Source organism: Rhincodon typus, chromosome 18 (assembly GCF_021869965.1).
Source record: "Rhincodon typus isolate 14 chromosome 18, sRhiTyp1.1, whole genome shotgun sequence".
NCBI classification, from domain to species: Eukaryota; Metazoa; Chordata; class Chondrichthyes; order Orectolobiformes; family Rhincodontidae; genus Rhincodon; species Rhincodon typus.
In genome coordinates this window covers 37,401,808-37,415,213 of record NC_063349.1, presented here as the reverse complement: position 1 = coordinate 37,415,213, position 13,406 = coordinate 37,401,808, and the positions used below count along the sequence as shown (strand labels likewise).

General features: G+C 37.5%; 1 protein-coding gene across 4 annotated transcripts in view; it reads left to right on the top strand.

Moving 5' to 3' along the window:
- Nucleotides 1-565: 565 nt before the first annotated feature.
- lin7a (lin-7 homolog A (C. elegans)) overlaps nt 566-13,406 on the top strand; it is a 56,768-nt gene continuing 43,927 nt past the window's right edge. For all 4 annotated transcript variants that reach the window (XM_020517914.2, XM_020517920.2, XM_048607841.1 and 1 more), the window contains exon 1: nt 566-673. In XM_020517914.2, the coding sequence (XP_020373503.1) occupies nt 637-673 (37 nt within the window). In that variant the 5' untranslated portion in view covers nt 566-636. The remainder of the gene's footprint in view (nt 674-13,406) is intronic.

The following is a 13,406-nucleotide window of genomic DNA, read 5'->3' as shown; positions in this document are numbered from 1 at the left end:
TAAGACATTTGCCTTTATTTATTGCAGATGAAGGTGAGGAGACCTCTTAGTAAATTCACTAAATGTAATGTCTGGAAATTAGTATTTCAGATATTTTAGTAGTTCTTCAGTCTCGCAATTCTGCCACAAGCTTTTCAAATTTTAAACGGATTTGAATATCTGAGCTTGAGGACCGTAAAGACGGCAGATGCTGGAAGCAAGAGTCAGTAAATGTGGAGCTGGAAAAGCACCGTAGTCAGACAGCATCCGAAGAGGAGGAAAGGCAATGTTTCGGGCCGAACTTTCCTGCTCCTCGGATGCTGTCTGGCCAGCTGTGCTTTTCGTTGAATATCTGAACTTGTCTCTGCTGCTGCAAATTTCTAATCGTCCGGGTAATGTTGCAGTGGAAGTGGCTGATACTGAACAGCGCGTCTCAGGTCGTTCGCACTTCCATTGCTACTTAGTAATGATACGTGCCTCGTACAGCCCAGCCTGAGTGAAGTGCATTGGGGGTTGGATGTGTGTGTGGCTGATGAACGCTGTTTCTCTCTCTCTGAGCCCCTCGTGGCTGCAGTGTGAGCCGCATCACTCCAGCCAGTGCTCCCTTTCTCACACTCCCTGCTATCTCCCGCCTCCTTTTCTGAGGCTGCTGCAGATATGGCGACAACACTGCGGCCGCTTACGCTGGAAAGAGGTAAGGGAAGAGTCTTAATTTATCTGCACAATCCTCCCGAGTGTTTTCTCAATCTGTGACAAAAGAAAATTGTAGTTTGGAAGGCGTTTGTGGCTTGAAGTGTGATTGGTCTTTATTTTTCAGTATTTATGTTCCCTGTAGCGTTGATGGACCACAGTGACGGTTTGGAGAGAGATTTACTGATGCTGGCGAGCAATTTTTTTTTACTGAATGTGTTAAACGCGCAGAAGCCCCTGATAGATTACATTTCGCAAGACATTTTCTTTTAACGGCAATTTCCGTTTGCTCTCTGCAAGACTTGAAAAGAAACAGATCAAAAGGAATATATTCTTCGCCCTTCTCCTCTCCTCCCACCGGACTTGCAGAGATTGCGGCTGATGGAGGACGGAGTAGTCTTTAGCAAATTATCTTGGCGATAATTGCAGTCGGTTTGTTTGATAACGGGACCGACATGAAATCAGAGGGCTGGGAGGCATCGGCTTTCTCTCTAAATGCGTCCTAGACAGTTCTACTGCGAAATCATATCCCTGCCAAGTTCACTTGTTAAAATCAGGGTTTTAATATTTAAGCTGCGATTAAATATTTCGCGGAGCTGCTTGTTATATGTAACACTTCCTGTTGCGTGTAAGGAGGAGTGTGTAGTTGCAAAGGTTAGCTGCGTGTATCAACGAGACAGATTAGGGCATATTTGAAATAACAATTCAGGAACGAGAACAAATAACCACTAGCCTTTAATTAGAAATGAAATGAAAAGAGTTCATCTGATTTGCACGCTCTTTGAAGTTGCTATTTTAGATTAGTCTCAAACTGGGAGCCCTGGCGCTCATAACTAGTTACAACTAACAGTAATGACTTGTTCATGTAACACTTCACGTTAAAAGAATTTTGCACTGCAACAGGAACATTGTGAAGTAAAAGTTTCAATTGGATCCACAGATTTTTGTTTCTTTTCATAGACATTAGATTAAATGACCAAAAGTTTCCTCAAAAGGTAGCTTTTAAGGAAGAACCTGATGTATTTGGAGACTTGTGGATAAGGTATTCCAGCTTTTGGTACCTAGGCAACTCAAGGCAGACATCAATGGTGGAGCAATTAAATTTGGCAAAGCTTGAAGAGGCCAGAATTAGTGGAATGTGGATATGTTGGACCATTATGGGACTTAAAGGAAATCAAAGAGGGAGGGAGGGATTATGACATGGAATAATTTAGAAACAAAGGGAAAAAAATAATTTCAAGGTGCCAGTTAGCCAAGAGCCGGTGCAAGTCACCAAGCACAGGTTTTGGATAAATGGTACTTGGTGCAACTAAGAATGTGGGCAGCAGATATTTTGATAGAGTCAAATTTAGAGGGTAGAACATAGGAAGCCAGTCAAGAGTACATTAGAATAGTGAAGACTAGGTGTGACAAACGCACAAGAGATATGGGCAAATGCTGGCAGATGGCACTAGATTAATTTAGAATATCTGGTCGGCATGGAGGAGTTGGAATGAAGGGTCTGTTTCCATGCCTTACACGTCTATGACTCTATAAATGATGGCCTTAACAGCAGAGGAGGGGCAGTATGGTCAGAATCCAATGATTTTACTGAGGTGGAAATAGGCAGTCATAGTGATCTGTGGTCAGAAGCCCCTAAGTGCCAAGCATGAAGCTGTTAAAGTTGTGAGCTTGGGCAGTTGGAAGGAAGAAGGATGAGGATGACAAAGGAGCAGAATTTTTGGTGGGGACATAATTGATTCAGTTTTGTTAATACTTAATGGGAGGAAATTTTTCCTCATCCAATTCTGGATGTCATTCAAGCAGTCTATTAGTGACGAGACAATGCAACAATTGAGCAAGTTGATAAAGTATAGTCAAATGTCACAGGATGTATTTGGAAACTGGCAATGCTTTTGTGTAATGTTGCCAAAAGACAGCATATAGAGATGAAACAAGGACCAAGGATTGATCTTGGGATGCCTAACATGCAGGAGCTCAAAGAGAAGCCACTGTAAATGATTCTCTGACTATAACTAGATAGATAAGAATGAAAGCAGTTGAGTGCAGACCCAGCCATCTGGATGACTTTGGAGAGGCATTGGAAAGGATTTGTGGTCAACTATGCCTGAGTTTGCAGAGAGGTGGAGAAGAATGAGGGATATTTTACTTTTGTCTCAGTCCTGCATGATGTAATTTGTGACTTTGATAGGAGTAATATTGGCACACTGCTGGGGAAAATTGATTTGAGGAATTTAAACATGAAGTTCCAGAAGAGGTGTGTGCATTTGGGAGATGAACTTAAGGAAAGAGAATCATTTAACAATGTCAGCTTAACATGAGGCAAGAATTTGGGATGGGTTACAATTTACTGGAAGTAGGGTTGAGGGAAGAAGAGCTTCGAGAGAGTATGTGGAGGAGAAGCAAATTGATAAGAAACTAGAAACAGATTCAAATTTGGGAGGGGGACGTTTGATGGAGTTTCGTCTGATGGGCTGGGGAAGGAATGGCAGTGGCAGATTCACTTAACATCAGCGACAAGGAAGTCCACAAATTCCACGTACGCATGGTTAAGAGTGGAAGAAAGAGGGGTTTCACAAGATTGTTTGTGGAAGAACAAAGAAGTTGTGGTTTATCTTTGCACTCTGCAATAGATAATGGTGGTTTATGTGGCCCAGCCAGATCTGGCAGTGAATGAATGTAATGAGACAAAAACTTTTTGCGCACAATGAGTGGGTCGGGACTGGAATACACTGCCTGGAATTGTGGTGAAAACAGGTTCAGTTGACCCATAATGGATCAATGTGAAAGGGTATAGGAAGGCACACTGTGCAAAGGCAGAAGAATGCACTAAGTCATGTTATTTGGAGAGCTGGTGCAGATATGATGGGTTGAATGATCTCCTTCTGTGCTATAACATTTATGATTCTGATTTTTGTTACTACAGTGGGTAGCTCAAGTCAGAAAAATTCCAGTTTCATGGGTAAAAAGCCCCCTGAATATTGTAAACTGCACTTGGGAGAGGCAACATACTGTTGGTTATTGTGAGATGGAGAATGCAGGCAGTCATTGAGGCGACTGAGTGAAACAGACTGGGGGTATGTCAGCCACATCAGTTCTGAGGTTTTGGTCCAGTGGTGTTATATAACTTCAAGCTGTTCAGCCCTGATTCCTAGCACCCCCTCACCCTTTTGACCCCGTAGTCATTCCTATGACCCCTTATAACCCCCACATCACTTTATTGCCAATTTAGGCTATTCAATCCACCCACTCGACATGACAGTGTATGCTCTCCTTTCAGCTTGTATCCCATCCTTTCCCCCCAAGACCCCTTAAATGTCACGCTGATATATGGCAACTCACCCAGAAACCACCATATGTAAACTTCAAGCCATGTAGCAGTGAAATAAAATAAAATTCTAAAATTCGAATACAGATATCGTGACAGGCAATATATTGAAAAAAAACAGATAATGAAAGCCCATTAAAAGTATTTTAAACATTTTAAGTGCTTCATCTCTAGCATAAATAAACCTCTATTCATAACCCATCTCAAAGATGGCTAATAATTTAATCTGCTCATTAGCTTGTCAATGAAATTGTGCACTCAAACTCCCTGATAGATCATCATAGTTTTTTGGAAAATGGCCATGCATTCATAAAAGAATCTTATGGAAATGTTAATAAACAACTATTGAAACTGGTAGAAGAGGTGTTATACAAACTAGTCCCTGAAACAACGTAATTCAGCAGATTTGTTTTTAATAATTACTGATACCTTCAGAATATTTTTTAATTTGTGATCTTCAAAAGTTTGGGAATTTAAACAATTTCAGGTCATGATAGTTAAATAGACTCCCCTTATCCACACTTAATGAGTGTTTTGACCTTCGCAGCAGACAAAATAGGATCTCTTTGAGCTCCACATTGAGTCCAAATCCCAATGCTAATTTCAGGTTTCTCTTCTGTGTGAATCATGCCCCAAACCCTCTCCCTACAGGCAATTGGATTTCTTAGAAATTGGGATGGGATTTGTGTTTGGACCTAGCCCATCATTTTCATGGCCTGCACAGTCTGCCCAATATACACTTCACTTCAGCTCTGATGAAGAGTCATCTAGACTTGAAATGTTAGCTTGCTTTTTCACGATGGATGCTGCCTAACCCGCAGCGATCTTGAGCATTTGTTGTTTTCAGTATACATTCCAGCATTTGCAGTAATTTGCTCCTCCACGTAAATCTGGGCCTTTGCCTGTTTTCCTAGAGGTCATTTTCTCAACTTATCCTGCCATCTTTAAATACTTGTATATATACATAACCTTTCCTTATTCCCTTCAAAAAAAAATTCCCATTTATTTAAAATTCAGCAATAGTATTAGCACAAAAATATTAATAAAGATGACTTAAATCCTTTAGAGTCCCCTTAATCAACAGTACAGTGTAAAAACATGTGCGCCATTTCTAATTGATTGAAAATATTGAAGGTGACTCTTCATTAAAAAATAGTTTTATGTTTCAATCTCAGCCTATGAACAGTACAATGCAAGGCAAGTCCTGCACTGTACAATTTCCTTTGGTCATGCAGAGGTACATATACTACTTAGATCAGTATAAAAGCCTGATCAGGAGCTGATCAGAATACGGGATTTTGCATACTTATAATTGTATGTTTAACAATAAAAGCCCAGTTATGCAGATTAATTTTACATTGCACAAGTAAATTTTTTTTAACCAGTCAGTTTAAATTAAATTGTATCGTGAGCAATAAGTATTTAAGTGAATGTTATCAGATTTTTAAGTGGTGTTTTTGCTGTATGGTATAATGTATACAAAAGCTAATGACTATCATTCCATGAATCTTGCTGTTGTTCAGAATCTTACTCAGTTAATCGCCTTAAGGACAGTCTCTCGTAACCATTCTTGACCTCATTTGAGCAGACTTGCAGGATATCTCTCCATCTATACTAATTAATCTCAAGTGACACCACTCCAACAATGATGCCTCCTGTTAAGCTTAGTAATAAGAGATCCAAATATCTGAGTCTGTTGTTATTCCTATCATTAGCTATACATTTATGCACCTTTTTTCATGAAGTTCGTAGACATTATTTATCAGTTATTGACATGAGTTATACCAGTTGAAAGAATTTGTAAACATTATGAATCTTGCCCTTTAGTTCTGTTTTGAGACTTGTATATTCTGAAAATTTGTCCCCTGGTTTTGGCTCACAGTCCAGATCAAATAGTTTATCAACAGTGTCAAATCCCATTGAAGACATAAAATGCTAGAGAATATACCTCACATACCTAGAATGGGTAGTCAGCTATCTAGGAGATTCAGGATATTTGCCTGTTTGCTGATAGCTTCCTGCTTTTTCCCATTTGATTTTTTTAAATCTAACACGCTAGTCTTGAATCATTTTGAAATATAGTAAACATTTCAGATGAACATATTTAAATATGTAGTTGCTGTAAATCTGCACTTGGATTATTCAGTAAAGGTCAGTTGTAATTTATAAACTTAGTCATGGACTGGAAAATTATCTGATCTTCTGTTACTGAAGACAGGTCAATTGCATATGTGGTGAGATCAAATATCCAATAAGTACAATCGTGAGGGTTTAGAGTTCAGCTGAAGAGATCACTATGCTTATAGGGCAGATGGAGTATGAAACTTGTTTATGGAGGTTTCAGTGGCATCCAATGCTAAAGTCCTAAAATAGAACACCATATTTCTGAGATGGTCTCACCAATGACCTGCACAAGGTTTTTATTTAATCAAATTCTGTTAAAATGCAACTTTACATTTGATTTACTATGTTAATAGCAATTTTATTCTGTTATAAAACTGCTTTATATTTAATACTACTTGGAGCAATTATGTTTTTCAAGATTGTGAGAAAAGGAATTTATTTCAACTTTCACTGGACAAGAGAGAAGAGATCTTCAGCATAAATACCAGGTTTTCCTAGCTGCTATCGTTTCAGCTGAAGAGTCACACGTTCAAAACATTAACTGTTTTCTCCCTGCAGATGCTGTCAGATGTGCTGAATTGATCCAGCAATTTCCATTTTTGTTTCAGACTCTAGAACATTCTTTATCCTCGCTCATCAGTAATAACCCATTGGCCAAAGTGTTTTTTCTTCAGGAAGCCAGTCTCTGCAGATAATGTTTATTTTCTCTCCCTCTTTTTCCTTGAGTGAATGTACATGTGGGGATTTTTAGAGGGATAAGCAATTATACTTCTTCATTACAATGTGTTAACCAATTATTGCATCTTCACTGAATACATTTTATTTTGATAAACTGATAATTGTGTTTATTAAGAAACTTAGTTATTAGATCTTGCTGAATAAAGCCTGATACAAGAAATTTAATTGGTCATTTTAGTAACTGGGGTAAAAAACATTTTTATATTGTGACCTGAGTAATGGGACTAGAACAACAGAGCAATTTCCAGGCTCAGTTGTACAATATTAACTAGAGAATTTCAGCGAATAAATAACACACACTTGTTATTACTCATTAGAGAACTCCCATTCAGTGTGTTCACTGCTTCATATTTTTCAGGGATGTATTCCCTTGTTTATTGTTCATCCGTGTCGCAGCTGTATTTTCTTAATGCACAAACAACACAAAGGTAGCCAACTATTCCTTTGTATAGTTATTTTAATCAAACTTGATTTGATGTACATTTATGACACACCTTTGGGCAGGTGGAGCTTGAACCTAAGCCTTCTAACTATACCCTTTATGTTTATGCTTCATATCAGTCTTCCCAAGGTTATTTTCCTTTTTAGCAAGATGTTGTCAACAATATTCAAAAAACAAGAAAGTGCATTGCTTAACGAAACATTAAGCATGTGGACTACTGAAGCTGTTGCCAGAAATCATTTTTATGGGCTAGTAATGCTGAGGATGACTGCCATGGGAACAACGAGTTCTTCAAGGCCCTGAATACTTTGTCAAGTATGCTAAGCTGCATAGAATTGAATGTGGTAAATATTTCCAAGACCTCTGTGTTTCGGAGAACGAATTTTAACATTTAAATATTAAAATATTGAATGGTAATTCTTCAAACTTGTTAACAAAAGGACCAAAACTTAAAAGTGGGTGGATTTGAATATCATTATGTAACAATGAACTATATGAAGAATCAGTCTGAAGTAATGATGTTAATTTAGGTTGTCTAAGGTAAAGTTTTAAAAGGGGATGGGATGGAAAATTGAGGAAAATTTAATGGCAAGAAAGAAATATAGAATCATAGAGTACAGAAAAGTCCCTTCGACCTGTCAACTTTGTACTGTCAAAAATATACTATTGCCTACACTAGGCCCATTACCTTGAATGTTACGACACTGCAAGTGCTCATCCAAGTATGTTTTAAAGATTTGAGGTTTCCCACTTCAACTAACCTCCCAGGCAGTGCATTACAGACCCCCACCACCCTCCGTGAAGGATTTGACAGTGATGGTTTGTGATCGTGCACGTTAGGTCAACCATTCGCATGGTTCTTTGGTATTTTTGGTGCATGAGTTTTTGATTTTAATTATTTTCACATTCTTTCTTTGGCCATCATAGTTAGCCTGTGTTTTTCTGTGAAAGACAGTAGTTGAAAACTACTTTTTGTATACCTCTTGCTGGTATAATTACCAAATGAAGAAACTTATAGATTTGATGAGCTATTGCACAAACAATTAGGCTTGTGATAATTGTACAGTTTTGCCTCTGTTCTGTGTCCCATGCTGCCACAACTATATAATTATATTCATTAGAATAAGTAATTTCTTCACCTATTGATTGCAGCAAAATTAGCTGTTATCCATTGGAATGACAGTTTCATTATTGTAGATGCCTGACCACCCCTGGTCAATGGAGAAGTAAATTAAAACAGTTATCCTGCTCCAGATTTCGTTATGAGTGTTTCTGCTTGATAACACATTAAGTGTAGTTAATGTTATATTAAAATGAATTTATTAAATAGGTTCATTTGAGTGTTTCTGTCATTGTACTTGTCATAGTTTAGAAATAAAATGATGTTGCGTTTGGAAACGTGATGTCTATTATCGTGTTTAAAAAAAAAATACACTGATCACCATTCTTTGAATATTAAGTGATTTTTGCCGAGTTTGTGGGTACACGGTTGTAAATATTTAGGGGTTTTGAAACTTAACTTGACTGATTATTGACTGGAGGTTTTTTGATTATTTTAGTAATCAGACAAAAATTTGACAACAATATTCGAGCAGTTAACATCAAAAGGGGAAGTGTGAAACCTGGCATTGGCAATCAGTGCAAGTTATAGTAAATATATTGTTTGCAAGTAATTAAAACTCTTTAATCACTAAATCTCACAAGTGTTATGGCCTAGAAGCAGGCCATTCAGCCCAGCATGCCGTTCTGGCTTGAGAAATGAGCTTCATTATTGAGTGCCAATTTCCTGCTTTCTCCCCAAATCCTTGTACATTGCTTGTATCCAAACAATCGTCTAATGCGGTTTAGAATAACTCAGTTGAGTCTACCCAACCATACTTCCAGGCAGTGCATTCAATAAGCTGTCAAGTTGCTGAGTGAAAAAAATTTTTCCTTACTTCACTGTTGCTTCTTCCGTGGGTTGTTTTAAATCTGTGCCCTCTTGTTGTACCTTTTACGAGCAGGAGCAGTTTCTCCCTATCTGTAATTTGGAAAACCTCCATCAGATCTCCTCTTAACCTTCTGTCCAAGGAAATCAGCCCCAACTTTTCAATCTATCTACATAACTGAAGTTCCTCATCTCTGGAACCATTCTTGTAAACCACTTTACATTCTCTCTAATGTGTTCACAACCTTTCTGTAACATGTAGAACTGTACACAGTTTTCTAGCTGAGGTCTAGCAGGTGTTTTATAGTGTAACAAGTTCAACATTACCTCCTTACACCTGTATTCTGTCTCTATTAATAAAGTTGATATTGTATATTTATTTACTCTCTACCTGTCTAGCCACTTTCAATGATCTGTACACATATACACATGCCCCTCTGCTTCTGTATTCCCCTTAGACTTGTATTGACTATTTTATATTGTCTTTCAATGTTCTTCCTACCATAGCGTTTGATTGGATAACGTGTCACATCAAAGGTTATCGCAGAAAGTAAAATCTCATGGTTTATCAGTAACATTAGCATGGATAAAAATTTGGCTTGCTAACAGGAAGCAGGCAGTAGGAATAAGTGGGTTTTTTTCAGGATGACAGAATGGTGCCAGAGGTGTAGATGCTAAGGCTTTAACTTTTACAATTTATATGAATGATTTTGATGAAGGGATCAAAGGTATGGTAGCTTAAATTAGTTTGACTCAAGGGTGGGAAAGTGAGCTGTGAGGGCATAAGGAGCCTACAAAGGAATATAGATAGGTTTAGTGAGTGGCAAAGATCTGGCAAATGGGTCACAATGTTGGAAAGCATACAATTTTCCATTTTGGCAGGAAGAATAAAAATAATGTTATCTAAATGCTGAGAGGTTGCAGGGTGATTTGGGTGCCCTAGTGCATGAATTACAGAAAGTTAGTATGCAGGGACAGCAATAAATCAGGAAAGGTAATAAAAATGTTATGCAAGTGGAATTGAATGTGAGTAGAGGGGTTATGCTTCAGCCCTACAGGGCTTTGGTGAGACTGCATCTGAAGTACTCCGTATAGTACAAGTCACCATTCGTACAGAAGGATGTTAGTGCATTGGAATCAGGTCAGAGAAAGTTTACTAAACCAATACCTGGAATGAATGGATTGCCTTACGAAGAAAGGATAGACCTGTATCTCTCTGGTATTTAGAAGAGTCAGAGATTACTTTATTGAAACATACAAGATACTGAGGCGACTGGACCGAGTAAATGTTGAAAAAATGTTTCAAAGGGAGAGTCTAGGACTAGGGGCTATAGCTAAGTGAGAGCAGCCATTTATAATGGAGGAGAAACATTTTTTCTGAGGATTGAGCCTTTGAAATAGCCTTCCACAAAAGGTAGTGGATACAGAATCTTTAAGTATTTTTAAGGCAGATGTAGATAGAGTCTTGACTACCAAGGGGATGAAAGATTATTGGGGATATGCAGGAATGTAGAGTTGAGGTTAAAATCAGATCAGCCATGACTTTATTGAATGGCAAAGCAGGCTTGAAGGGCTGAGTGACCTACTTTTGTTTCTTATTGTGTTCCTACCATCACACCATTAAAAATATACCTAAGACTGAAATTGACCTGCCTCAACTTTTTCTATTATGTTTAATAGATAGTTATCACACAACAACATCATATTTACATCTCTCCATGTGTTTCAGTACCTGTCTGTTTTCTGGATAACAGTGCAGCAAACCTTGTGGAGCAGCAGGGTAACTCAGATAACTATTGTATTTCCATCTGTTAATTATGACTGAGAGGTGATACTGCTGATTTCAAATGCAATGTTTGCAACAAATAAAGTATCAAAAATCTAATTTTTCTAGATGCTGAAAGTGATTGATGCCTTCATTCTATCTCTAATCTGTAATTTCTACATTCACCACAATGGTAACTGGACTTGTGTATATTCTGTGCACCTACACTTGAAGTGCCAAATCATTGTCCACTGCTGTATGAAACTTTATCTTTATGTGTCAGTCTGTATTTGGGATTTGTTTTTGGAGAATCACTTTTCTTTGAGGCTGTTGATCAGCTTTTGTAATTTTTAGAATAATACTGTAATTAAAACTTATTTATTTGCAATAACGTTAATTTCATGATAGTTTATTGGAAATATAAAATGTACTGCAGAACTATTTAATATGGTGATTTTATTTCCCATGATACTGATGAATTTGAGGAAAGTGCCATTTTTATTTTTGAAATGCACCTCAATTGGTATTTAAGTTTAGCTGTTTCCTTTGATCCAAGGCTAAACATTGATTCCTTTTGGAGTCCAAATCAGCACATTTCCTTTCTTGAGTTCTTGAGCAGTTGTGGAACCAGAATTCCTCTGCCTGTGGAAATCATTTTGTATTTCCTTACCTCAGCCCATGATTAACTTGAAATTGGAGATATTCAGCTGTCATCTACATGAATTTAATTTTGTTGCATTTTGTCCAATTTCTGAGTTGGTGTAATAATTGCAAATATGCTGTTTATTTGCTACATTGCTCACTGCATAAGGGAAACCAGGAGATGTGACTTCTACTCAACTTGGTAAAGGCAAGTAATCTGGAAAGCAGGATGTGAGTAGTTTGTAGATGGCACCAGCTAACACTGGTAGTACTGCAAACTTTGTAACAAATTTAATGCAGGAAACTACAGCCTTAATAATTTTTCTGAAATAACAAGCAAAATAATTGAGTAAATTATCTGTAGTAATGAGGATTACTTGTATATTGTCTTGTAATCAGCAATCAGCCGAAGTTCAGAAAGGTTAAATCTTACCCGACAAAACCCGACTGTATTTACCCAGTGCAGTGACATGCCCAAGAAAACTTTACAATGTGTACCAAAACTTCCAGAAGGCCTTTGACAAAGTTCCTTGTAGAAGGCTGCAAATTATCAACAATTCAAGGTAAAACTTAAAAATGGACATCCTGGATGAAGAAAACTGCTATGATGTTACAGCTGGGTGTAACACCAAGAGGTGTGGCATTTGAATCGCCACGTGTGTGTGTAGTGGCAAGGAGTGCCTTTCGGTGCTGTTCCATAGAATAAAAAAATCTTGCATTAAATATCACTGAGCAAAGCGGTAATAGGAAAGTTGGTAAATATTCAATATAGTACGGTACCAACAGATTTCCTTGAGATGTGATTTATGTGCAATCCTGACAAATACATGGTTTCATTATTCATGCATCTAAAAATAGCAATGAATTCAACATAGAAATAAGACAACCTGTCTAGGATCATTTGTTACATTCAAACCAGAATTTTTATGCAAACTGAACTATCAGTTGGAATCAATAGTTTAGTTAAACACAAAAATTAAATCCTAGTGAGATGCATCTGTAGCTAGTAAATATTACAAGATATTCTTAGCACAAAACAATGTAATTAACTCACATTTGTATTTACAAATGTTTGGAATTGAGATCTGATAATAAGTTGCAAGTTATGAGAAAAATGAAATTCCAGAGCGATGGATAACAATTATTTTAATACAAGGCTGCCTATAATTATTTGATGTTGTAAATTATAATTTGAATATTAATATCACCTTTTAAATTTGTTCAATGACCACTACATTTGTCAGTTTTTTGTATAAGATCTTACAATTTACGGGAAGAATTCTAATTTATTTCAGTAGAATAATTTGAATAACAGGTGGCTTTGTTAGTTTGGTGTGGTATTAGCATAATAGAAAGAGAAGACCCAAATTCAGGAAACCAAGATGTAGAAGAGTTTGAGTAGAGAGAAAAAAAATTTGGTAATAACAAGAAGTTACATGTAGGAGTGGTATACAGTCCACCCCTAATAGTAGGATGGAGTATGAAGGAAATAATAATGCAAGCTTGGCAGAAAGGCACAGCAGTAATCATGCAGAATTTTAATCAGTGCACTGATGAGATAGATGAGCAAACTAGATGAGCAGTTCAAAGAACAAAGAACAAAGAAAATTATAGCGCAGGAACAGGCCCTTCGGCCCTCCAAGCCTGTGCTGATCCAGATCCTCTATCTAAGCCTGTTGCCTATTTTCCAAGGTAACAAGGTGTAGAGCTAGATGAACACAGCAGGCCAAGCAGCATCAGAGGAGCAGGAAGGCTGAAGTTTCGGGCCTAG